The sequence below is a fragment of the Cygnus olor genome, chromosome 6 (assembly GCF_009769625.2).
Source record: "Cygnus olor isolate bCygOlo1 chromosome 6, bCygOlo1.pri.v2, whole genome shotgun sequence".
In the NCBI taxonomy this organism is placed as follows: Eukaryota; Metazoa; Chordata; class Aves; order Anseriformes; family Anatidae; genus Cygnus; species Cygnus olor.
In genome coordinates this window covers 24,816,905-24,844,580 of record NC_049174.1, presented here as the reverse complement: position 1 = coordinate 24,844,580, position 27,676 = coordinate 24,816,905, and the positions used below count along the sequence as shown (strand labels likewise).

General features: G+C 39.1%; 1 protein-coding gene and 1 long non-coding RNA gene across 6 annotated transcripts; one reads left to right on the top strand and one right to left on the bottom strand.

Moving 5' to 3' along the window:
* The first annotated feature begins 275 nt into the window (after positions 1–275).
* On the top strand, positions 276–5,665 carry LOC121072596. Its single transcript, XR_005821334.1, has 3 exons — positions 276–493; positions 1,102–1,207; positions 5,047–5,665. It is a non-coding gene; the product is annotated as an uncharacterized LOC121072596 (long non-coding RNA).
* Positions 5,666–15,777: 10,112 nt separating this feature from the next.
* CCDC14 (coiled-coil domain containing 14) lies at positions 15,778–25,724 on the bottom strand. 5 transcript variants are annotated; one of them, XM_040561786.1, is made up of 13 exons: positions 25,630–25,697; positions 25,379–25,434; positions 24,614–24,689; positions 23,888–23,960; positions 23,653–23,793; positions 22,323–22,562; positions 22,138–22,232; positions 20,556–21,111; positions 19,944–20,085; positions 19,255–19,334; positions 18,607–18,825; positions 18,399–18,531; positions 15,778–17,057 (listed from the first exon to the last, which is right to left on the bottom strand). In XM_040561786.1, exons 1-13 carry the CDS (start codon positions 25,660–25,662, stop codon positions 16,091–16,093), a joined length of 2,811 nt encoding a protein of 936 aa, XP_040417720.1. In that variant the 5' UTR covers positions 25,663–25,697; the 3' UTR covers positions 15,778–16,090. The 5 variants fall into 5 exon arrangements, with proteins under 5 accessions (XP_040417720.1, XP_040417721.1, XP_040417719.1 ...); XM_040561787.1 differs by having other exon boundaries at positions 18,607–18,822; XM_040561785.1 differs by having other exon boundaries at positions 25,379–25,724.
* Positions 25,725–27,676: the final 1,952 nt, after the last annotated feature.

Sequence of the window (27,676 nt, the reverse complement as noted above, 5' to 3'; positions counted from 1 at the left end):
CCAGGATGATGAGGAAGAAACACATAATCAGATATTTAAAAGTACATATTATATCAGAGGTGCACATCGATCAACAGAGGTATGTGTGCTGGCAGGGAATAGGCAGTAACCTGCAAACTAATGCTGAGCTTGCAATGAAAAAAAAAAAAAAAAAGGAGAAAATCAGACAAAGGGGTAGCTTTGAAGCATACTCCAATGTCATGGCTGAAGGACTCCATCATCAGACATAAAAAAAAAAGGAACAAAGATGGATATTGCTTTATTAGTGCTCATAACAACTGGATGTGCAGTGAGACAGTTATAATAAGCTGAATGCCATGAATTAATCCATACTTTTTTTTTTTTTTTTTTTCCACAGGGGCACTGAAGCTAATATATACTGGCATTAGCTTCGGTAATTACTCTATGCAGGTGCATATATTTGCTATGCTTGTAGCCAGCTTTGATGCTGCTCCAACACAAGCTGTTAGTAGGGAAAGGAAGGCAGCTGTGGGTAGGTATTTTGTACCTGGCATTCATTAAGACTTCCAGTATATACCCCTGCTGGAGAAGCTGGAATTTGACTCTGGTGAAAGTGTGTACTTTGTGGATTTCATTTCTGGAAGTGCTCTTGATACTGAAAATGGTGACTAATGTTCTGTTATTCCACCATAAGGATTAACAAAATATTCAAGTCTTTTCAAATAATATTGTGGCTGTATTTTTTTTTTTCCTTGATGCATACATATAAAAATATACATGTGTGTCTGAGTGAATGAGTGTGACTGTCTTCAGCACTAAGGCAATATTTAGTCATTAAGCAGAAATCTGGAGAAAGTCTGCTAGCTTGCCTCTCTGACCTTCAAAACAGACCAAGATGTCATTGCAATGCAGATGTCAACTCTGATTATTATTTTCAAAAACAATTGTTTTGAATGAGCTTGAGGTATTTGAAGATTGATAGCTGCGACAGCTCAAAGAGCGTCATAGTTTTGGTGAACTGCAGAAATAAAGGATTGACGCATAAATATCTTAACAGGCACGTTCTTCCGATGAACACTATTTTCAAGCTTTTCCCACAGTTTCAGATATGTACAAACCACAGCTTGCTTACATCCCCAGACCTCTGATGTCATCCCATCAGGATGGATGTTTCTACTGGAGTGCTGCAAAATGTCTAGCTGTAAAAATGAAGTAACAGAAGGCCCCAAATGAGGCAATATTAAAGGTGTGAAATCCAGGTGAATTATGTTAATATTCAGCTATTTATCAATATGCTTGTACAACAAATAAGGTCCAGTGTTTCTCCCACTCTCAGTTATCTATTTTTACACGCTAAAGTTTATCCATGTCTCTTGAAGATTTTTATGCAGATTTTTTTTTCTTATTGTTTGTTTTTAAATTTAAATGCATTTCTGATGCATCTTAATTATTCTTAAATCAGATTATTGCTCAGGCTGCTTAACTCACTAGTAGTTCTGATTTAGCACCCTCAGGGGCCGCCTTCTCAGACTGAAAGAACAACTTTGCTGTCCACCTGCAAATTCTAGAAGGCGTGAGAAACGGAAGAGGAATGGACATTTCCAGACTTAAATAGAATGTCTCCAGACTTGTCAATTCCCATAGCTTTTGTAGGTGTTACAAAATACAGTTATATTTTTATCCTTTAATGAAAAAGAGGGAGGTTTACTACCAGCCATATTTCTGTAAATACATCTAAGTTGGAAATCATTCCTACTTCAGCTCAAACAGTGCAGTCATTTCACCCTAAATCATCCTCAACACTGGGGTTAAAAAACAACCAAAAAGGACTACAAAATCTACCTGCAAAATAAACTGCAGAAAAAATCCCTCGGCCAATTAATTTTGTTGCCAGAATTTTATTTTGAACTGGAGCTGTTTGACATCTTTATATGTTGTATATCTTGCTTTTATCCTGGAGCATGTGTTCATTGGTAGCATAAATATGTCTCTCAGGTTAGCTGAAAATTGGAAGTTGGAGTAAGTCAGTCACATCAAAGTGAAATGTTTTCACCACATCTACACAGCTCAAGAAAATTTTAATTTCTTTATTATGGATTTACAATATAATTGGATTTGGGCATCTCTCTATGTCTCAATTTCCCTGCTTCTAAATGGAAGTTCTAATAATAACTGGTTACGCTATTCCTTGGCAATTTTTCTAGACTTTCAGGACTACAAGACTGACAGTCTTTTCCTCTATATGTATTCCCCATCTTCTAAAACAGTCTAGTTTGCAGTCTTTTAGTCTCATACCAATATGATTAATCATGTTGACTTCACAGAAAATGGCCTTAATTAATTAACAGAGTAAGCTGGAGACTCCAACTCAGATCAGATTCCCATTCATCAGTAGAGGCATTCAAGTGCTAAATGATTTGCAACAAGTCTCACAATAAAAGCTTTAACATTTTTTCCAATGCAATAGATTTTTTTTTTCCTGAGAGATTTCAAAATAATTAGTTAAATGTCTAAAGAACAGAACATGTGAATTAATTAATCAATTCATGGAACTATGGTTTGTAGTAAGTTAATCTCATTAAGGCAAATTTAATGAAAGGTTGAAAACAACAATTGACCAAATATAACATGCTAAAACCACAAAAAGAAATCTGCTTTCATTCTATACTGGGAACTGGTGAAGTATTAACAGATTGACTGTTATTAACCTAAATTTACCTGAGGCTTTAGACTCTACAGCTGCTCTTGGAAAGCCCATTTCCTCTTAACACGGAATCTTTATGAGTCATAAGCTTTGTCCAGAACTCATTTGGCTCCAATAAAGCTGAATGACAATTTTTATTATTTTTATGCAGGTAACGTCGTCTGCTTTTAATGTGACTATGCATGTGTGCAGTTTAGAGAGAAGGTAAATAAGAAGGGACACTAGGATTGTAAAATGATGTATGGTACCAAAGAAAGCCTATCAGGCTGTCCTGTTATTGTGTCTGCCATTATGAGACTATGGAATAGCAACTGAAACTTCAGGGCAACGTATTTACAACAGAATGAAATAATGCTTATTATCCCAGAATATAAACAGCTTTCAAGGCACAAATGCCTGATAGCATTGAGGCCAAAAGGTTAAAAGAATTCCAAACCCAATTAGCTCCCTGTATGGGTGTTAAGAACTTCTCTAGTTTTGTTATACATTGTGTTAGTGCATACAAAATTCAAACTTACAGTTCAGGATATACCATAAGTTGTGTAGGGACAATACAGTTAATCTGAAAGTTTGACAGTAAATATAGAAGCTTTGATGCTGAGGCCAAAACCAACATTTAAAAAAAAAATTTGGAAGGAGAGAAAACAGAAAAAATAATTAAATCTTAAATTTGCAATACATTGATTTACAGTACATTGGGAATATTTGCCAAGTGGAGTAAAAATAATGCCAAGTGATTAGAAACAGATCTAAAAAGCAATAAAAGAAGGAAAATTTAGTTTTGGAAAATCTAAATCAATAGACCTAAGAGAAAAAAAATGTCTTATTAAGAGGTAGAAAGAAGCCTGGAAAGCCCCGCTGTTTTGAGGAACAATGTAAAGAATGGTAGTTTGCAATGTGCCATGACAACAAGAAAGATGCAGCACAAAAGGAGTAGCAGGGAGAAGTACCTGCCAGGCAGGTGGAATGTGGCTGCAAAGATAGAGCTGGTTGGCTCTATGCTGCTGGGATGGCTGTATCCCTCCAGAGCACTGTGTTCAGCTCTGGGCACTTCATTCACTCCTATGGTGAAGTTGGGTAGGGACTGGAACCTGACTGATGAGGAAAGGGATTCATTTGTTCAGCAATTTGTGTAAATCTGGCGTAATAGAGCAGACGAACAGTCTTTAACAGTTAATATTTAAATGGTGTTAGATGATGGTTGTGGGAGTGTGGCCGTGGGGTCGACAAGCCCCATGGTTGGTGATAACATCGGACTCTTAACGATGAGGCCATCAAGAACGTAAAGAGTTTAGCTGGGTGTTTGCTGTTGCCGGGCAAAGTTGTTGACCGATGAATAGTTAGTGGAAAAGTACTGCTGTGGGGCGAATAGTATAAGAAGGGAGCCTGTCCTCAGTAAGGGAGGCTAAAGTTATGCCCTCAATGAGAGAGCTGAAGTTATGTCATCGCTAAAGTAGTAGCAGTTACTGATCCTAAAAGAACCCTGGTGTCCTTGTGGTCATTACGCCACAGATGGTGATCTAGTGCTTCCTGGTGTCACTGGCTCTCTCTATGCTTTCTGGGCCTTGCTAGAGGGCATTATTAACATCTGGCTTCTCTGTGTCTTGGAAGATGATGCCACTAGTCATCAAAAAGACTTTTACAGATTGATGGGAAATTATCCCATCTCCCAGCATCCCAGATATGCCTTGGGTTGCAGGCACCCAAGGGCATTATATCTTCACTACCATTTTAATTAGATTTGATGTTTCCACAGAAACAGCATACCTCATGCCTGCTAGAGCTAACTGCAATCCTTCATAGGACCAGACATGCTTAAAAAGAAAACAAAAGCATTCTAGCAATGACTCAAAATAAATTTTTAAAATTTTAGGAGAAGCCTAAAAGTAATAGAATATAAATTCTGGTGATACCTAGCTGCGAAGTGCACCCTTAGATGTTTCAATGACTCAACCATCCTGGAAATGGAGGGAGATTATCTAACCAGCCAGATGTCTGCTCCTGTTGATTGCACAGAAACTAAGATAGAAATGTTCTCCCTCTCTCATCTGATTTTTTTCTCTCTTTCTCTCTTTTCACTCAAATCTTTTTAGTCCCAGCCTGACTTTCACTGGCATTCACTGTACCTGTAATAAGCTGGGCCCATGCCCTTTCCTTGAGCAATGAGGGAAGAGATTGTATTCCTAGATAGGTGTATCTAATGAGTAGTAATTATTATCTTACCTTACAACCTTTAGAACATGCATTCATGCTTAATTAACATTTCAGGTGATCAGAATGATACCAGAACAGCTACAAAGCTTCAAAAATCATATACCATAAGAATTATTAAGTGCATGTATATTTTATAAAACTTATGGTCTGCCCTTTGACCTCTTCAGGAAAATTTCATATGAAATCTAATGGTGCAGGCAGCAGGTCCAGCATTATTGCTCAGCAGAAGTACAGGAGAAGGACTATTCCCAGGGCAGCTCCAACTCTACAGGGGAACGTCTCCTTGGATGCCAGGACCATCATCTGCCAACTCACACCTCCTTCAGTGATATAGGGTATATTTTAAGAAGCTTCTCTTTCCCCAAAACATATAACTATGTTGAAAAGAAAATAAATAAGCAAAATTCAAGTATCTCTGCTAGTACTAGAAGTAGAAAAGCATGATTTCCTGCAGATTTGTCCAAAGCTCAGGTCAAAAATAGCTGGCACAGTCCCACTGTCAAACAAAACATGCAATTGCTTGAGGAAAAAAGTACTATGAAAAATCCAGATGAAAACAGGGGCTTAGCAAGAAGTTTAATAACTCCTTGTCCAGACTAATTAGAAATAGTGGAAACATTCAAGTAGGAACATGCAAATAATATAAAGTTGTCAGGAGCTGTTCCTAAGTGCTAACTACTGGGACCATTCAGCTACATTGGCATTCGCCGGTCAAAACAGAATGTGTTCGGTGGTGAATGTGGTAAAGTTGAAGTGTTTTGTGTTTTATCTCAACAAATAAACCCAAGTTCAGTACTCTAGGTCTTATTTAGTAGGGATAGTCAAATGGTAAGCAGAAAAGTGAAGGTGTAGGGTCTAGAAATTACGTGCTGTAGTTAAAGCTTTCTTATGTTTTCTTGGCTTGTTTCACAGATAAGAATTTTAACATTTATTCAATTACTTGTTCTGTATTACTTAGATCTTTGCTTAATCTCTAAAGCCTTTGCTACATTGGAAAAAATATACTCTAGTGAAAAGTTGTATTTTATGTTACATACAAAACCTCTTTAGAAGTACGATAATACAGCTTAGTTTTGAAACACATGAGGCAACTGCTCATTTTACTCTCACTGTTAAAATGCATGTAGCTTTGCACAGATCATATCCCTGCCATCAGAGTTAGGTTAACAATTTATGTTTGTCTTTATCCACCAATAGAATAAGTGGTGATAAAAGCAAAGATTTCACCTTCATAAAAAATAAAAATGAAGCCCTCTGGCTTGTAATAGTGATGCCACACTGCATGTGTGATTTTTACAGTATTTCCTCAAAACTGGTCTTCTATTACTAGATGTAGGTTATAGCTAGTGCATACCTGAAAAGGGTAATGCTTTTTTGTTGTTGTTGTCGTCATTTGTTTGCTTGATTGATTTTTAAGAAAATATGGAAATAAATGCTTTTCATTCAAATCTGGATACCCCTCTAACAGTAGTCCTAATATTCCCTATATCAGTGGTAGCCTTAGGTAAATACATTGGGACTGAAGCATGAGAATGTTGCAATTTTTTATTGATTATGGATGGAGTGGGAAGAACAAGTGCAAGCTTAGATAAAGCACCCCTTCAGCTGTTAGTTTCTCTATTACGTAGTGCAAGAACTGCATAATCTGAGGAATATAGGTCCTGATTCTAAACAGACACAGAGTGCCTCCACAGGCTTGGAGCCCAGACACTTAAGCTGATCTCAAGAGCACTCACTTTTATGAGCATTCTTTGGGGAACTTGGCTTGGAAATGCAGTGTCCCCGGAAGTTAGAGCCATGATTTATAGTAAACTACCCACAGACATTCAGATGCCATTATGGTAAGAATTTGTTTCCTCCAGTGGGTAACCAAGGTAGACTCTTATTCCAATAAAGGTTGCATTGGAAGGAATATGGGAGCAGAACCATGCCTGATACAATATATGCAAGGAGAGAATTATGGCAGGAAGGAAAAGGAGAGGCTTTAATATATAAGCATAAAGCCACACAGATTAGATGAAGAAACCTACAAAAGTGTTCTCAATGTTAATGGAATGATGTTACCAGATTTGATCAACCATAAGTGTAACAATGCACAGAAAGAATGCATGAATTATAATCTTGATTTAAATGCCAATATTTGCAAGAGGTGGATGGGAACAAGCAGGCTAGTCAATGTCTCCTTAAAAAGTCAGAATAACTTCTTTAGAAACTAAAATTCTGCAAAACCACAAACATGAAATCTTTAATGACTAGGCGTACTGCACAGCCAGACTGTCTAGAGCATAGGCTGAGAATGATCAGCTTCAAGCCTTGTGACCCAAGTAATGAATCTTCTTGCAAGCCTGTAATGTAATCTTCAAAAGGATAATTTTTTTTCCTGATAGTTTTTGGAGCACTGACTGATTTTTCAACAAACCCCAAAAACAGTGCAAAATTACTTTCGTTTGCAGTCCTCCCAGGCCTTTGTATAAGGAATCCTAGTACATTTGAATTGGACTAAGTAGATTTCTATTTAAAAGGTGAAGAAGCTGCTGCTCTGTTACTTCAGTAAAGGGGATCCAACTGAAGAAGCTGACTAGGATAAATGTCTAGACTTTTATAAATGGTCTCTGGATTTTAGAAGCAAAATGTTTCTCATTGTGGCTTCTTCTGCTGGATAAAATGACTGTTGAAACTGTGTTTGAAAGATGCGGCCAAATCCAAAGTAACCACTTTCTGCAGTTAGGGTGAATGACAACAACGTTTGTTGTAGCTGGGTAAAAAACATTTTATTTTTTTTTAGAAATGCCCGGAGCTGTTTACAAAGGAAGAAAATTAGATCACCATCAGATAACGTTTAGAAATGGTCCCTTTTGTTCTGTCATAAGCATGAAATGTAGAAGCCATGCAAGATCATACTTGAAGACCTTTGTGCAAGAAGGGGCTAGCGCTGCAAGCAGAGGACTGTCCTACCACTTTTGGAACATTTGGTGGAAGTTTCTAAGAAGGCCGACAGAATAGATTTTAAAACCATCTCAGTAATTTAAAATATTAATAGTGAACATGTGTTGTGACTGCAGTTAATTAAGTCTCGATAAAAGAATCTGTGTGTAAACAATTACACACTCCCTAGAATATTTCTTGAGTGGCACTAACAATAGCAGTTCTTCCACACATGGCTCAAGACGGTCTGCAAGAAGGGTGTCTGAGGCTCCTCAGCTGGTTTGTGGTGGTGTTTCCTCCTCTCGATGCCCCAGCCAGCTGCTAGGAGAGAGGCTCTGCTGTCCTCAATGTGCCCTGAGCCTGGCTGTCCAAGCAGTGCTTTAACAGGGATGATCTTAACCCTCGTGTGAGGATTGGAGCTGGGCTATTGGATGGCAGAGACTAAAGTGAAATAAAGATGGTGATGGCATGTCAGGAAGTGTTTAACCCTGAGGTGTGGATTCGGTGAAAACATTGCATTAATGTTATGGGTCCATATGCAACCATGAAATTGCGGTTGGCATTGCTGCCTGCTCTTACAGTGGGAAGGTAGCTGTTGGCAACACCTTCAGGTGGGACTTTTAAAGACTTCTTAACAACGTAGTGGTGGCTGCAGGACCTTCTTCAGGAATGTTCCTGGGAAGAACTCAACTAGGAAGCTCAAACAGGCAAATGCCAGTGTTTGCTCAGGATATGGTACACCAAGCAGATGGGATTGAGTGATGATGTCTTTTCAAAGGAAAAATAGCAAGTACTCTTGAAAGAAGTCACTTCAAAATCTGATCTGACCATATAACGCCTTAGTCAATGGCTGCTGTGACAGTAATCACTGAAATTCTAGCTTCATGACTTAGGGAAGCTCCAGTTGTCGCACAGACATTCCTGGTTTAAAACCTGGAATCGGTGGCAACATTCCCATGTGCTTGTGCTACAGAAAATGAAAATGAAAATCACTAGCCCTTTAATTTCAAACTCAGGTGCAGGGGCCAGTGGAAGATATAAAAACGCCATGGTGAAAAATTCTTTGAACAGAAACACCAACTTAGGCTGGAGGCAACACTAGTGCTGGATAGAGCCCAATATCATGATGAACTGCTGCGTCTCTGCAGGTTGGGAGGGAAGGGGGATGAAGGCTGAAGATCTTCGCAGAGCAATACTACTGTGTTGTCTGTCTGAAGTCCTGGGGGGCAGAGCAGAGCTCTTGGCCCTGCTCCGTTTGTGTTTCTTGGAAAGAGGGTGCTGGGGTAAGGGTGATGTTGGGATGATCTTAGTTCTGGGATTCGGTCTGAGAGAGAACTGGCATTCCCTAAGGAATAAAGAGAACCTGAAACTGATATTAAAGCTATTTATATTCTACTTTATGCCAAGAAAAATATTTTACACTTAGCTTAATACCATAATTGCAAGTCCAAAACCATCACTGCTAGCTTCTAAATAGAGAACAGAATCTGGGAGGAGGCAGTAAGAAAATATATGTTTTGGCTGTATTATTGCAGCATGGAGGTAGCCAGAATTCATCACAGGCTTGAACAAAACCAGGAGTCTTAAAAGAAATACTACTTCTAAGTAGTCTTTAGACATGCAAATACTTTAAAGGCCTATAAACCACATAATGTGAGCTTCAGCACAGATGGCTGCTACGCTCTAGCTACAGCTTAGGCTGCTCTTTTTCTGGTCAGTGAAGTACCAGTTTTTACACTGTCTTTGGAGTATAGTGTAGAGAACACCAGTAAAGGATGTTCTCAAGGGTGCAAAAAGGAGATTATCAGCATGTCTCAGTGCTGGTGAACTTGTAATCCTGATGGTGTACCTCATGACCAGGCATTGCAGCAAGGCTGTGAATGAGGAGTGAAGTGTTGTATGTGGCCAGGACCAACATTTGAGGGTAGGACTGGAGAACCCATGGGATAATACTCTCCACTTTGTGTCCTGATAAGCAGAGGATTTGGTTTTCATCTTGGTGTTTGTTCTTCAAACATCATGTGCAAGCTTTCACTGAAGATGCATTTAAGTATGAATGCAGCAGCTGTGTAGATTTACAATTCACATTTAACACCATCCTGTTTACATACGATTTCATTACTGAAAAAAAGATCACCAGGTAAGTGTGGCACTTCTGTCAAATTTCTGAAGGGAAATCAGTACATGACTATGTGGACTGACTAACTCACATCTGCACAAAGATAATCTAGTGAATATTGCTCTCCTCACAACTGCACTGTAGTATACCAGGAAGACCTTTGAGGCCTCCTGGCAAGAATCATGGAGAATTGCCAATAACTGAAGGTGTGGACTACTTACAGAGGTATCTCTCCCTTGCCTACACTGCAGTAACAGATGAAAAGATCTACAGTGACTGCACTTCTGAAAAACATTACAGACTGTAGAAATAGGGTCCGTTTTCACCATTTAAAAGAAATCCAAAGACCAAAAACTGGGAAATCTGATTTCTTCCCTACAAAAAAGATTTCACAGCTTATGGACAATGTGTGTCTGTATACCATACGTGTACACATTGGTACAACCATCATTTTTCTTTTAAGTTAATAAAAAAAAAAAAAGCATAAACTATTCTTTATTCTGAAGAAAGATCTGTTCAAATGTAATACTGATTGGAGGCTGGGAGAAAGGCTATGTTCTGTTCAGGCTCCTGGCTGGTTACTGTCACCCTCAATCCCACCGTAAAGCTGACAGCCTGGGGTAAGCTCAGCAGTGAGACCACGTCTACTGTTTGAGTCCCCTGCACCTGAGGCTTTGCAGGCAAAATCCCTGATTCACTTATGTAACCAAAGACTACTGAATATCCCTGAATCTGGCTGAAGAAAAATTGACTCAAGGACTTGGCTGTGCAATGAAATTACTGAAGGAATTTACTGAACTTTGGGGAAGGCAGACACTAATCTCTAACACAATTTGACTCAGTCTTGATCAAGAACGACTTGAGATGGCCTGCCTGAGCTTAACTGGAAACAGGTCATTAATGTGGCAGCCTGATCTGCCCAGGATGGTTAAGAGCCAAATCTGGGTTTGGCTTTAATGCCCTTGAGCTGACTTAACGTTCTCAGTTTTTGGACATTCTGGTTCTGGCACAGTGGTGGGTGTGCAGAACTGTCCCAGCTGGTCCAGCATTGTCCTTGGATGTATTCACCCAGTACTTCCAGATAGTTGCTCCAAGAAGTTATGGAAAGCAGCTGAGCAAAAATGTTTTTAACAGGCATTTTGGCTGTTCACTGTATAGCAAGACAGACCTCACCAGGGCAGCACGTTACCATCAAAACCCATTCAGACTTGAATATTCCTCTGCCTTGTTTGGGGAGATCACTGAAGTGACTAAATCTAAGATTTCTTTTTTAAATTTTATTTTATTTATTTTTCCCTCCTGAATTTGTTTTTCTAGCCCTCAGATTCTAACCAGGGATGTGTTTCTTTACGTTCTTAGGGAAAAAAATAAAAAATAAAAAAAAAAATCATGATTATTAAGGATGACTGCATAAACCAATGATTTAAGTAAGGTGCTTGAGATACTAGTAGCAACCAGTGTTACTTTGCAAAATGTATCATGAGCTGTGAAACTCTCCTTCTGGACAGAGCTGAATGATGTTGCCACTTGACCAGGGCTGGTGTCCCAGGCAGTTTATTTACACATACAGAAGTAGCACTGGCTTCACTTCAGCAAGTAAGACATCTTTGTTTCTTATGCAGACTTGGAGAGGCTTGCACACAGTGGTAAGGCAGCAATCCTCCGTGTCTGCAGGGAGCTATCACCATTCCCCGGTTCTCTGAATGAGACACTGAGTTATAGACGCTCATCACCCAGGACATCAGAGCAGGGAATAACAAAAGGCTTAAACTCAGGTATGCTGGACGCTGGAGTTTTGCCCTATCCATTTACTTTTCCATATGGAAGAGGGTGCATAAGGGGAAATTTACTGATAAGAGCTTGGCAAAGCATATTTCAAGAGTTCCTTTCCTTTTCATGTCTCTGGAAAGTGCAGCTGTCAACTTCACAGTATATGCTCCGTAAAAATGAAACCCCTGTATCTTGTCTCTTTGTGCTGACATAAATCTAGAGGAGGCTACACAATGGCTAAAATTGCAGCTGCTGAACTGTTCCTTGTAAACTAATCCTTGGAAGCGGAGAGGTGTTTCACAGCAGCTATTCCTGAATGTAGAACAGAACAATGATTTAATGTTGAATACACACATTTCACATATCCCTTATATTTGGAGGCTGATACAGTGGCGGACATAACCTGAAACCAGCCATCCTGGCCAAGCTGGAGTGTTGTGCTGAACGCTTGTTTGGCTATATGATCAGCACGCTACCTGTGACTGTAACTGCTCAGCCCAACTAGCTGCACTCTGCTCAACTTGGCATCATAAATTTCAATTGTAAATCTTCTTAACCTCTTAAATTAGATTATAAAATAACTTATTTTGTAACTATATACAATACCATGGAAGAAAATCTTAAGCTGGCTTTCCCACGATCGCAGTAAAACAGCAGGTGTGGAAGGACAGGCCTTCAGACACAGAAGTGCTGGTTCCTTTTGAGCTCTCTGTGTTATCTCAGGGCTGTTTATGGTACCCTTCACCTTCCTCATTCAAACATTGTCTTCTGGCTACAAAAACTGAAGCATCACAGCTGGTTGTCCTTTGTCTGATCCTTCAGCTCTGAGGGAGGTCTGCGCTTTTCAAACTAGACAATAAATCTGCCTGAATTTAAATACTACTTTTTTTTTTTTTCCTTAGAAACAACAGCAAAATTTCATGTGCCACATAAAAGTGACCTGTGTAGTTGACACTACAGTCCAATTAATTACTTTATTCTTTACCTCTTCCAAGCTATCCCAAAGCATTCTTAACAAAGCCTGGGACAGAAATGGGACTGGAATTGTGTCACAAATACATTTTGACTCCTCTCTCATGACTGTCTCCCTCTGTTGGATTGTGCTCAAAAACCAAATTCAACAGATTATATCGCTCTTCTTGGAGCGGTTGGTATGGATGTTGGACTTACAGAAGTTAAAATTCAATCCTGCTTTCAAATAAGAAGTTACGGTTTTTAACAAGCGTAACTGTGAGTGGTGGGGAAACAGTGTTTGGTGCTGGAATCTAGCCAGGTAATGCCACCAGTGGGATCAGACTTAAAAGCTCCCCAAAGCAGTGTGGAGAGGACTGCACCTCTGTTACTGCTGAAGCGCACTGGTACGTACTACAGTATGAACTGCTCCAACCTTCCAAGAACTGGTGTTAATAAAGGTGATGTTCATTGTGATTTGCTCCTTGTTATTAGGGAAAATGTGAAGAAATAACTCAAGCAGGTTTAGCCAGCAAAGACAAATCTCTCTACCCAGTTACTTGGGCTCTTCCTTGCTGTGTACTTCTCAGGCTATGACACTTGAGTGGTCAAAATGCTTCTACGACATGCAAATTCTGGAAGTGTTTTTAATTTGGTGTTTTATTATACACAACACTCATTAAATAAAGAGCTTGTAAGAAATATTATCATTACTTGTTTTCTGTTGAACCACTCTCGCCTTTTAAGGAACTGCATATTTGATCTTGCCAGCTTTTGCTTCCACAATGCTGCAAATTAATGAATGACTATATATAGGAAATTTTATAGTTCATTTAAGTTCTTATAGCTTTGATTGACACATCTCAGTAAAAAATCAAAAGAATTTTATTAAAGAAAAATCTTTCCTCCTATTTCTTCTTAGCTTCTCCCCCTCTAAGAGGACATTAAAAATCTGCTCGCATCTCACTGCCCTAAAAACTTTTTGCAGCAATCTCTTGCTTTGATAAAACTAATTTTGTAAGGATGAGTAGGACACAAACAAGATGGTGTAACATCCTCCGCATTGAGACAAAAGTGAATGAAAATGTAAGAATACCATGCTCAGGCATCTTGACACCATGGCTGCTTTATGCAGATTATCTTTGGCCAGGACAAATATCCTCCTTCAAAAGGAGTAACTGTAAGAAGAAAACTGGCTTAATATGTGTAGTAACGAATAATTTGCAATCTTTTGTCAGCCTTCTTGTGAGTTTTAAGGACTAGAATTTATTGTAGCTTCTCTTTAATCTATGCTATAATCATAGCTTAAATCTTGCTTTGCTTCTTCTCTGAAACTGCTTGTAAATATTTAATTAAAATATGTTAGCTTTCATACCATCAACCTTATTTTGAATCTGAGCACAAGTAGCGTAGAGAGTACTAAGATTTTCAGGCCAAGCCTTAAAAGCATTCTAAATCACTGAAGTCACTATTTAGTCTAACTTTCCTTTTTCGAAGTTGGAGTGCCAATTGGCTTTTTTTTTTCTAGTATGCATTGTCTTCATACCTTCTGATTGCCCAGTTACCAGTAACTAAAATAACCTCAGAACTTCTACACAGCACAACGTATGCATGGTTAGCACACCAACTTTAAAACATGTTCATTCAAGTAACTAACCATGGAAAGAAAAACTTCAAAGTGCTAGAAAGTGATACCTGTATCCTACAAAGAAACATAAAGGAAAAGGCCAGCACCAGGTTCTAGGGAAAACAAAACAACACAACTACAAACATTACAGAAAAAGAGGTCTTAAATTCAGGTCTTTATAGTGCTGTTCCATTTCCAAAGATGCTTTCCCTGATAAACCATGAGCCGTGAAAAAACACTGTTTCAGAGCTGTTATGTGTGCAAGAGGAACAGAACAGTAGCAGTAACACACCCTCTCTGTATCTCAACTTCAAATATTTCCTGATCCATATTCTTGACATCGAGATCTGGAAATACCTATCAAGGAGAATGAGGGACTGGAACGACTCTGCTCTGCTCCCATTCCTGTATAAGCCAAATTGCATGACTCAGCCCAGACTCTATTTACTCTATTTATGCCCAGTAGATATTTGACACCTCAACAACTATTCTGTGTATTCTAGTGCTTTGCTAACTGTTCTGGTTTGCCAGCTCTAAATAATGCCTAATTCTTCTCTTTTATGTTAACTGAAGCCTGTTACTGCTCCTGTTTCTTAGCACCAGTGTGTTTTGTGCTTATGCACTGGTACTATATTCAAGATAAAAAAAGCAACAAACAATCATCTGTAAAAACTATGACCTTAAACAGAACTGTAAAGCAAAACAGAACTCTGAAGGTTTTGGACTCTCCCCTTATTCTTTCAAATACAATTCTCAAAAGTGAAAATTGAGTCTTATCCAATGATGAGTGAAAAAGGGCTACTTCATGTGTTTTACAGGATCTACCATATACTGCAAATCCCATACGATGTCTGCATTTATTTGTTTATCCCGACACATTAGTTTTAACCCCCCAATGCTGCTGCAAAGCTGCTCGGTAGTTAGCTCTTCCCTGGCATTTACCTGTGGAACCTCTTGCCTGTTTATGATACCTTGCAACTGATCTTCAGGGAAGAAAACAATTCAATAAAGGAAAGTTTAAGACTTCTGCCCTTAAATTCACCTTTAAAAATAATAATAAAAAATACGTGAAGAGAACTATCTAGTCAAGGCAGAAGGTTTTTTTTTTTTTTTTTTTTTTTTTTTTTTTAAGTTCAAAGCAGCTCCACTTTCATCGGTTAAATTCCCACTTTATTACTGGATTATAATGGGTCTAAACCCGGCTTGTCTCAAAAACAGTGCAGCTGAAAAAGAAATCCTGCCCACCCATTTCTTTGATGATAACACTTTGCACTCCTTCATTGTAAACCAGAACAAGGAGTTAACTTCTGAAAACGGAAAGTTAAAAACAAGGGAAATAACTAGGCATCTTATTTTATACATGTCAAATTACTATTAAATCAAAATTTCTCTTAATTTTATCACATTTGCAGTTGACTTCAAATGCATCTCTTAATGCTGTTCCTTCTACTTTAGGAAAGCACAGAAAACAATTGTGTACTTTTATCATTTAATAGGAAAAAATACTGCCAACAGTGCATTAATTTATTAGTTATCAAAGACTGTGCTAAGAATTAGATTTTGCAGTTAAAGGGTATAAACCTAAGTCATCAATTTTAAAAAAAATGAATTTATGCCAGTTATTTGAAGTTATACGCTTCAAGGGAAGCAGCACCATAATTTAATGAGGAACAAATTCAATTCATAATTTAAACAGCTAGGAACTCAATTCATACAAAAAATACAAATACTACTATCAGTACCATACTTATTAATACACCTCAGAAAAAAAAAAAACACTCAATTATCTGAACAAGCACATCCTATTTTGTTTTCTGAGTCATTGTTTCATAATGGTATTTTGCAGAGTTCTTTGTAACCTAGCTATATTGGCATCCAATGCTGCTAAGCCATTCTTAAAGTCCTCTTCATCTCGAGAAGTAAATGTTGAAAAAGAGGATGCACTCCATTCAGACTTCCCTGATATATCATCAAATGAAATAAAACTAGTATCAGTTACTTCATTGCCTCGTTTCTTAGGAAACTCTTTCTGAAATGGCATTGGAACACGTGGCTGAATTTGGCCTGGTTTGTCTGTACAGTCTTTTGCAGCTCCACTTGGAGCGCCTTTTGGCTTCACTTGGACTTTGTCTCGTGGTTTCACCTTATCCCCTGTAACTTCAAGTGTGTTTTCCATAGTCTTTTTCATGCTGTACCCCGCTCTTAATTTATCCAGAATAGTTGGATCCTTTGACATTTCACATCTATTCTGCTGCAAAGAGTTTGACAGCTCACAGTTGAAGTCTAACATCTTACAAGCCCCTCTAGTATCGTGTAGTCCATCAGTTCTCCCAGAGACGACCTGTTTTTTAGAGGCACTGCTAGTCAATGGAATGTAAACAGTCTCATCCAACTTGCTTTGTTCATCTACTAAAGTCCCAGAATCACTACCTGTTTCTGCATCTTGCTTCACTAAGGTTGGCAATATTCTGGAAGCCGATGCTCTTTCTTCTGAGAATGTATGGTTTATATTATTTTCTTCAGCAGCAAACTTTTCATAGGCTAGATTTAGCATTTGCAATTCTCTGTTTTTATTTGAAAATTGAAGTTCTGTATCTGTCAAAATATGATCCATTTCTAATTTTTTAAGGTAAGTCATTACTGAAGTACTCCCAGGAAATGGATCAGGCTGCATCTGTTTCTCATAGTCTTCCAAAAGGGACTTTGAGAGACCTTTTTCAGATCTGGGTTTAATGTTGTCTGCTGTGAGGTCTGCCAGAAGTTTGGCCATACTGCCCTGCAAAGCTCTGTTAAGATAAGATAAATGCAGCAGGTTAACTATATTTTCGGCAACTATTTTTCAAAAACTTTTATATAAAAATGAAATCAGATTTATCAGATGACAGCAAAATTACAATTCTTTCTACATACATAATTCTTTCTACATACATAAAATACTAATATAGATGTGAACCAATTGCAAGTTCCTTCAATTTCATTCTTCGCCTCAGAGAAATGCACCTAGCACAACACACTGAAGTTATTCAGATTATTCCTGATTTACCTGCTTTGAGTACTACAAAATAAATAGATGTCAAGAAACTATTATAAAGCATTTTGATAGTCGTTTCTATATCAGAGAAAGTTCTTCCAAATTATTCTATTGCTTCTAAAGAAAAAAAAAAATCAAATTTTCTAATTTTCTGTTTTCTGTATCAAAAAATGAATACTTAATCCTAATATATATATTATCCAGCATATTTATATAAACATGCAATAATAAGACATCATTATACTACCATCTGGTGGTCAGTATTTAACAGCTACAGAAAAACATAATGTATCTGAATGTCTACTAAAGATAGAAATAACGATTAAAAACACTCCACCATTTCAATCAATATCACCTAAAAACAAGACAGATGACAGTTTATCTTCCTCCGCACATCACGTCCACACAAATTTTATGCACACACCACTCTGGATGTTTAAAAACATTTGTGAGCCTCTCAGCTTGTCACCAGATTCATAGAACACGATGATGAAATAAATTCACAGTAACATTTTTTTAAAAAAATTGGTGAGTAATTCAACATTCCTTCAGGGGATCTAAGAGTTCCCACCCTCACCCTTCATTAAAACTTAAGCATAATCTAATTCAAGTGTATGTACAATTAGATGAGGGACTGCTCATTCCCACAAGAAGAGCTCGCTGTGGGAGACTTGAAGACTGATCTTTCTGCCAGTTCTTTTCATAAGAGTTTGATTTCTGATTTTCTAAGGGGAAAGAGAAATCCCTCCTTAATTCAGTTCAAAAGTTAACTTCCTAATTCTATGGCTTCAAGGGAAGTATCACTAGATTTTCAGGTCCATGCACTACCCAACCAGCTCCTTACTTGCAGTCTGCTACAAGAGTTAAGACTTTGCACAAGTTACCTCAGGTAGCATTGCACTTTGACTAACATCATGGAACAAGACAACTCTGTTTTAATACAGTTGTAGCACTATGGTAGCAAACAGTATGCACCAAGAGAGGCTTTAGCCTACCTCAAAGATACTGGTGTAGCACTAAAGATTACAATAACTTAAAGTACCGAGAAAAAAAAAAGTGAGGTCAAGAGGCCAAAATAACACTTAGCCAACAGTACCTGGTTAACTCACGTAGTCTGTTAACTTCTGCGTCACGCTGGCGTAATGTTATGCCCAAAATCTTATTTTCCTTCTCAGAAGCTTCCAGGTTAAACTGAAGGCTCTTCACATTTGCTAATGCCTCCTCCACCTCTAAAATACCAAGAAGAATTTAAAAATTTTTCAAATTTTAAAACACCAAAAGAAGAACAATTTCAAAACACTTACCAATCTTGAGCTTGGTAGAATGAATATCATATTGCTGTTTGTTTTCAAGCAATTCCTTTTCTTTATCTTGAATATCTTTTGTAAGATGTTTATTTTCTTCCTTCTGATTTTCTATTACTTTAAGTAGCTCTTCATTTTTAGCCTGCAGCGACTCAAGGCCTTTCAATGATTCTTTCAATTGAGTCTGGAGCATCATGTTCAAGGACTGCAAAGAAACTACTACCAAAAGTAAAACATATGAAGTTAAGTGTCTTGTGTGGTACAGTTTGGACTTATACACTGAACTGTTTTTATGAAATGCTCATAATTTTGGTTACAGATAAATTTTTTTTGGGGGGGGGGGGCAGGGAGATAAACTGCAAGCTTTCTTCTTAGCTAATTGTCATTCTCATTGTAAGAGGACATAAGGTAAAATAATCTGTTCTGGAGCTGAACCCTTCATGTCCCTGGAACCTAAGCAGTCACAACAAGCCATACAAATGCAGTTGCGTGACTAGATCCTCAACGCTTAGTTCAGTTGTCACTAAAGGCCAAAGTATGTAGTGTTATTTTTTATTTATATATCTGTATCTTTATTATATGTATCTCATTAAACAAAGCCTTAACAAAAATGCTCCTAATAAACATCACTATCTATTAGTACTTTACATTCATAGTTGCAGCTCTGTCCAGATGTCTTCTCATTTCTCTCTCGTTCCCTGAGTTGCTGGTTTAATATTCTTAGTCTCCTAAATGTGAATCGTGAAAAAGTGCATAGTTAGAAAGTTCAAAATAAGTCCCAAAACAATGCATTTTAAATTAGTTTGGTAAGAATAAAATGTCACAATATTTTAGAAATATGAGAAAGTTTTATTAATGTGTTTTTCTTGCATTCCAATCTTTCTTCAACACAAAAGACCCTTTGCAAAGTCTGGTAAACATATTTCCCTCTGCTCTGAAGTGAAGTGTTACCCGGTTATGTAACTGAAAGCTCCCCTGAAATGAGAGTTATTTCTACATCTAAGAATACACTACAAAAGGAATAAAGAGCAAACTAATTATGTTAATACTGTAGTTTTCGGACAAGATGATATACTGATCCCATCTAGACAAAGTCCCAGTCTTGATGTAACTGATGCTAATAAAACACCAGTATTAACTGACATCTTGCTTCAGTGGCTACGCATTAATTAAACAAAGCCTTACCAACACACTTGGTAACATATAATATAGACAAAGATGAAAGGGCCACAACACTTAGAACACAACAATGCTAAAACGTGCAATTTAGAACAGACCAATTAAGAATACTTTAGGTGTTTTTGCTGTAAATACAGAATCACCAAACAGTTACTAACCTACGCAGCTGCGCATTTTCACTTCTGAGAGGCTGTAAAGCTAGTGCTATTTCGGTTTGTACATTTGTACTTCCCACTACAGCTGGGAGCAATGATATGCAGTCTTCAATTTCATTCATCAACCTTAACATCTCTGAATCATCTGCAGAAGGCAGGGAAAAAGACATAGAAAAACCTGTAATGGGACAATCAAATTGATGCAATAGTATCTAATCTACATTTAAAGAAAACCCGATTTATTCTGACAACCTATCTTTATTTATTTAAAACTTTAAAGCTTGACTACGAGAACTACACTTTTGGATCTTGATAAATCCTATCTAACTAACCTTGGTGGGATTGCTGTTGCAATCTGTATACACCGCTCTCTTTCTGAGGGGAAAACACTGTATATGAAATGAGAGCTATCTTTATCCTAGCTGTTACAATGATGTTAAAATACTCCAAAAAATAACTTAATTCTTCTCCACAGTGAAACACGAAGGACTTAAAGTTGTGGAAAACCAATCCGAGATGTCACACACCTTCCTGAAAATGAAGTGCTTGCTCATTTTATGCAGTTTTTCTGTTATTTTTACATAATCACTCTACTGCAAAACGAGCATGTCTTACCTTGATCTGTTATCAGTGCTCGGAGCTCTCCCAAGAGGTATTTCACTGTCTTAACCTTATGGGCTGTTTTTTCCGGGCTTTCCTGTCTCTGTTTTAGATCTTTCCTTACAAAACTTCTCTGGCAACTTGTATCTCTCACTGGGGCTACATCAAGTACATTCAAGTCGTCTTCTTCACTAAGTTCTTCAAAAGTGTCCTCCTCCCTGTTCATTGAGACATTTTGTGTTGCTGGACAATGATGACAGTGCTTCTGATCAGTCCTGCCATTTGTGATTTCATGCAATTGTAACAGGGACAGGTGAGCTTGTATGCATCTTATCAAGTCCGCTTCTTTATGCTGCTGCTCATGGCTTGGGGTCATCTCTCTGCCAACAGATGATGGGGTGAATGTAGGCACCGTAGAGTTACGTGATGCACCTGATGCTATACAGGGCATCACACCAGGAAGAGCACTGGCAGACTGCGTTTGTGGAGTAGTAGAATTAGAAACTACAGGGAAAGCCACAGTTCCTCTTGTCTGTGCCACGTATTCATTGCCACTATTTACAGGAACATCCTGCATGAAGAAGATCCATGTTGAACAGAAAATTAACATGGAGGTTTTTCAAATGTTTAAAACACAACAACAACAACAAACTTGTCTCACTCACTGTAGTCTTGGTCATTCTTTGCATTTTATAAAAATAACTACATCTCAAACTCCTTAATTGCATAAATTTTCCAGCATACTCTGAATAATTCATGTGTAAATCTGGTTTACATTATCTTTACCTTAAATATTATAGATAACATAAAGCACAGTCATTCTCAGTTGTTATTGAAGAAAAAAACCTCAGCAGCATTTTTGTTGCTGTTGTTTTTTGCTTTGTTAAGTACACATGCCTTGAAAGCAAACCAGAACGGGAAAAAGAAAAAAGAAAAAAAAAAGGACAATGCTGTTACATTTCAATATTTTAAGTTGACAAATTTTTAAAGAGTCAGGGTTAGCACTAACTATACATGGACTGCCTGCAGATGGAAGATAAGTCTACAGTCTTACAGTCTCAAGGTGCAAGCACATACAATTTCCCAAGGTGGCAGTTGGTACTCTCCATTAGTTTTATTTTATGCCCTGAAACACACAAGCCGTTTAAAATATGGCTCTAAGATACAACATAGTATCTGAAGAAATATGGAAGTTGATCATTGGTGGGGAAAAGGTACATATCAGATGATTTCTTTAATCAGGAATTGTTTAGTGACCCTAATACACATGACTGAGTATATAATTATTAACAGTAATGAATAATTCCCTGCACTTTTCATGCTTGCTGTCTATTACAGAATTCACCACAGAGAAACAATCAGCCATTTGTAACGCCTCCAATTTCATTCATCGGTGTCTATGTATAAAACATTTTAAATAGCAGTATTTCCTGTCATTATTTATTCTGTTCATCAGTATAGGTTGAAATATGTACATTTTTTTCTTAAGGAAACAAATTACATAAGCCCAATAAAAAAAACACAAATAAATGTATAAATAAATAGTTATTGCTCATTTAAAATGCTTATTAATAGTTCAAATAAAACTTTTACTTACTGATTGAGTAGATAAGGGATTAGCTGCACACTGTAGGGACGGATCTGCTGTGGAGGTAGGTAGTCGATAATTAAATGCTGTAACATTTTGATATCCTGAAGGAAAACAATGGTTTCATAGATGAGGGCAATTCTGCACAAAACTCAGAGTAAAATAGCAAGCCCTACATTAATAGTCCTACTAACCATGATCTGAGGTAGGAAAAGGAGTTACAGTAGGAATTTGGTTATTGTTCTGCGGTGGCTGGCCAGTTACCAGAGACATCTGAGTTTGCAAACGTTCACACAGTTTCTGATGCATCACAGGAGACTGTTGACTGCAAGGCATATGAATTGGTGGAACCGGCTGATTCTGTTGCGCACTGGAAAGTTCTTTCTCCGCAGATGGTGTGGTAGATGAGGCAAGTTTCTTATTTGATATTTGCACTAGAGAAAAAGATCAAAAAACTCAGTTGAAGTTGAAGATCTTGACCTACACAAACACATTGTGTCATCAGGCACACTGGTAGGTTCCTTTGACATATAAAAGATCTTATGGCCTAAGATCCTAGTCAGATGTAATGAGCAGCAAATTAATTCATCTTAGTGTTGTTTTTTTTTTTTTTCCCCTAGATAGAGCAAACTAACCCAGTTGGATAGACTGCTGTCCTTGAAAGAAGCAAAGAGATTTAATCCTATATAAAGTTCTAAAACGCTACTCGTAACATCTCTGCTAAGCTGTTTCCTAAACCTTTAGGCTACTGGAAATAACCCATACCAAGCACTCTCCAAATATAATTTTCTCGTGTTGGGTATAATTAAAATTACATATTCGTCCAGTGCTGGAAAGACATGAACTAGGTGCCCATCTTCTATAATTGACAGAAGAGTCATTCTGCTATATACCAAGTTCACAGGTCCCACCTGCCTAATGGATCAGAAATCACGCAAAAGAAATGGAGTGGAGAGAGGAAGAAATGCTAATAAAAACATGAATTATTTCAAGTAACAGTGACTCAGCCTAGAGCACTTTGACTTGCTATCCATTCCAGTGCTCTGGACCCTAAACCATTTGAATTGCTATTATGTATTCCAATACTTTCCTGTTTCTAAAAACTGATCTATAGGAAAAGCATAGCTTGATGACTAACTCCTAGACAATTTATAGCTCTGTATCCTAAACAGAGACTAAGCACAGTAACACTTCACTCTCCAAAAGAAATGCGGCATGGGTATTATCATATTATCATCCTTTTTTGTATTTCCTAATGGCTAAACTCTTATGATGCTGGTATTTGTAAACCCACCTAACTTTCTTTTTTCTACATGAAGCTCAAACATCTGAGAGTTTCAGTAATTGCTAAAGCATTTAAGGTTTCCAAAGGTAATGAGTAATGTCTATATCCTTTGCAGATCTAGCCCTGGATCAACCTACAACAAAATACAGTTATCTGAAGCCTTATTACATCTCCTCAAGAGGTTCAGGAGTCTCTCATTATTGTTTGAGAAAAAAGCATGCCCCAGAAAATCTGCTTACCAATTTCTTTTCGGATGTGTGCAGCAGTAATGTTCTTTTTCAGCCCTTTCTTATTGGATGTACTCGCTTTGGTTAGCGAAGGCTTGGAAGTAAATTTAACAGAAGTTGTTTTCCCAGTTTGTTTATGGTTAGTCTCCCTTCCTATTATTATTTGAAACAAAAGCTGGTCAACAAAACAAACCAAAACAGTACTATAAAAACTAAAAATGTAACTTAAATTTTCAAAACGTACAACCTGTAGCCTCATTTTGTAAGATATTCTTCAGTAAAGTTACACAACGGTCAAGTCCATTATGAATAGTATCAACCTGCACAAAGAATACTGTGGTCAGAAAATGAGTATCAGTAAAACAAGGCACCATTTTAGAGAAGACTGTTCCCCACTATTACCTGAAAAAACAACTGATCATCAGCAAAAATGCTTGATTTCCCATGTATTACTTTACAATTATATGAAAATTAGCAAACATGCAATTTTTGAAAAAAATACATATATTGTGTTGTTGCATGCATGTCCATTTGTTTCGGTAATTGCAGGTGTGTGGTTTTTTTTTATTGTTATTTCCAGGTACAGCTAAGCTATTATCTACAGCATACTTTCAGTTTGGAAATAATTGACTCAGCACTGCACAGAAAATATTGCTGCAGCATGCAACTCATTCTTTCTGGCACACAACCTAACAAACATACCTATAGTTCTGGCAGCAAAAACAGCATAATTATGTTCGCAAAATGTATGTTGTGCCTTAACAAGCTCTGTCAATAGTCAAAATGCACACAAAGCCAACTTGCATGCATCTGCAACATGCAGTACAGACCCTCTTGCTGGCTTTGCAGGAGCTATTTCTAGTTGAGATGCAGTAGTATCTAAATTAATGTGTTGAGGTTTTTTTTCCAGGTATTCCAGCTTCCATTCTCTCTAGATAACATAGATGACTGTATTAAAAAGTCACTTGACTACCTGGTCATCAGAATCAGTGGAATAGAGAGAGTGTCCAGCCTCCACATCAGGATGACATTCTTTTCTTAATCCAAACCTGAAAGAGTTAAATTCACTATTCATATTACCTCCTTTGCATACAAAGTAAAAAGTTACTTTTATTCAATAACAGCAAACTAAAAATTCTTTTGTCAACAGATTAATTTTTGCCCAGAGAGGTTGTGGATGCCCCATCCCTGGAGGTGTTCAAGACCAGGTTGGACGAGGCCCTGAGCAACCTGATGCAGCGGGTGGCAGCCCTGCCTATGGCAGGGGGTTGGAACTGGATGGTCTTTGAGCTCCCTTCCAACCCAGGCCATTCAATATGATATGTACATATATATTATATATATATATATACAAACAATATATACAATATATAAACAAATACTTTTTTCTTTTTGCAAACTCAACTGCTGCAGCAAAAGTGTTGAACAGATATTAACAACTTATATCCAAGGAGAATTTAGTCCTAACACTTATACGAGACTAGTAACTATATGGATTCAGTCTGTCATAACACAACATATAGACAGAGTTAAGGCTGTATTTCCCCAGGCAAGCCTTCTGCTCAGGTTGGGTCTGTCTGCCCACAGGGTGCTCAGGACCTGGTTGCACTGCCTTCGAGCCAGGCACCTTTATTGATACACACACAGGATTTCTGGCTGGTTGATAGGTACAGCAGGTACAAGGCCCCCAGACGCTCACGCACTCAAGCTCAGACACCAACCCTGACTCGAGCCTTACCGCTTCCTTCCACTCGGTACCTTCGCTGCTCCCGCGTGCCTCCCAGAGGACAGCACCTGCCGAGTACAGAACCGTGCTTTCATTTTCACGGAACACCTCCACAACGGGGAAGGGCTGCCCGAAAGCAGCGCTCCCCGCAGGGCCCTCAGCAGGACACCCCCGCCCGCCCGCCCGCCCGCTCGCTCGCTCTCCCTGAGGGTCCCGAGCCCCGTGCCGTGACGGGACGGGACGGCCCGGGCTCCCGCCCGCACCTTGCAGGGCCGCGCAGCACCCACCCTCGCCATGGCCCCGGCCCCTGCCCCGGCCGTTGGCCGAGGGGCGGGGCTAACGCTCCTTAGGCCCCGCCCCGCCCGGCCGCTTCTCGGGCGCGGGAAGGAGGGAGGGAGGGTCTGTGCGGGGAGGGTCTGCGCGGGGATTGGCGGAGAAGGGCGGCGGAGGAGCCAATGGGGAAGCGGAGGCGGCCATTGGGGTGTGGCCGCGCCGCGGGCCCGCCCTCTGCTGAAGGGCTTCGCGGCCCCGCCCCGCCGCTCGCCTCAGAACCGCCGGCGGCCGGCTGGGGGCAGCAGAGCGACTCACGCAGCCGGGGGTGCCCCTCGGGGCGCCCGCTGGGCATTTAGGGCAACTTTGGCAGCACGTCCTGCCGGTTGGGGGCTGTGTGCGCCCACAAAATACCCCGAGGAACGAGCTTTGAGGGGTGCGCAACGCCCCCTGAAGGAAAAGTGCCTCATAAAAGTGCCTTACGGCCTCAGCTCGGCCTTAGCAGCACAAATGTTAGGTGGGGTGGTGGAAAGTCAAAGGGAACTGCTGACGTTTGGCATATATCAGGCCTTTGCTGTCCAGCTAGTGCCAAATCTTCCCTTAAAACAACCCTGTACGTAGGTTGTAAAGGACAGACAGTGCCTCAGCCAGGTTTCGCACAGGCTAATATGTTAGTATTCCACATTTATTCAGTTTTGTTAACTGAATAAACAGACCTGAAAACAGCATAGAAAGCAATTACGCTTACTCAGGCTGAAAATGTAATTACAGTACTGTGTTATTAAGAGCACTGTAGCAGAGGTGCATATCCAACATCTGTGCTCTCCCAATGTGTAAATTGTTATCAGGTATTACTACATTTGCACTGAAACTGTGCTGAACTGAGTAAAACCATGTTGTGAATTTAGTTATCTTGTCAAAAAAAAAACGGTTTTCTGGAAGGATTTTGGGACAGCTTCATTATTATTATTATTTTTTTGCTTTGAAAATGTTAAAACAGGAAGATCACTATAAGAAGAAAACACATGAAGTCCTCTTTAAATTTTGCTCAAGTAAAGAATATAAACTAGCAAAATAGAAGATTAAAAGAACTCAGACATATGGCAACTACCCAACTAGTGCCAGAAACATTGATATACTTTTTTCTTCAGGGTGTTTATGGAAATTCATGGGTGATTCCTCATTGAACTGATGGACATGAGTGTGGTGATTAAAATAATTAATCACAGAATCACAGAATGGCCGAGGTTGGAAGGGACCTTTTAAGATCATCTAGTCCACCCCCCTGCCAAGCAGGATCACCTAGAGTACGTTGTGCAAGATGGCGGCATCCAGGCGGGTTTTGAGTATCTCCAGAGAAGGAGACTCCACAACCTCTCTGGGAAATCTGTGTTGTGTCACCCTCACAGTAAAGAAGTGCGCCCTCATATTCAGCCGGAACCTCCTGTTCTTTAGTTTGTGCCCGTTGCCTCTCATCCTGTTGCTGGGCAAAACTGAAAAGAGACCAGCTCCATCCTCTCGACATCCTCCCCTCAGATATTTATACGCGTTGATGAGGTCTCCCCTCAGTCTTCTCTTTTCCAGGCTAAACAGGCCCAGTTCTCTCAGCCTGTGCTGGTACGGCAAGTTCCAGGCCTATAATCATCTTAGTAGCCCTCCTCTGGACTCGCTGAAGTAGTTCTATGTCCCTCTTGTACTGGGGAGCCCAGAACTGGACACAATACTCCACGTGCGGCCTCACAAGGCCTCATGAGCTTTGCGTTGTCAGCAAACTTGCTGAGGGTGCACTCTGTTCCTTCGTCCTGGTCATTGATGAATGTTGAACAACACTCGACTCAGTACTGACCCCTGGGGGACACCGCTAGCTATAGGCCTCCAACTGGATTCCGCACCACCAAACACAGCTCTCTGAGCTACGTTGTCAAGCCAATTGCCAATCCACCTCACGGTCCACTCATATAGGCCGCGCTCCTGAGCTTGTTTAAGAGGATGTTATGGGAGACAGCGTCAAAAGCCATGCTGAAGCCAGGGTAGACCACA

Coding starts and splice junctions, on each gene's coding strand:
- CCDC14 (XM_040561785.1), bottom strand. CDS start 25,662: ATGGCGAGGGTGGGTGCTGCGCGGCCCTGCAAGGTGCGGGCGGGAGCC. Junction 21,112..22,137: donor ATCCCTTATCTACTCAATCA/GTAAGTAAAAGT, acceptor TTCTTCATGCAG/GATGTTCCTGTAAATAGTGG. Junction 18,532..18,606: donor TTCTACCAAGCTCAAGATTG/GTAAGTGTTTTG, acceptor TTGGTATTTTAG/AGGTGGAGGAGGCATTAGCA.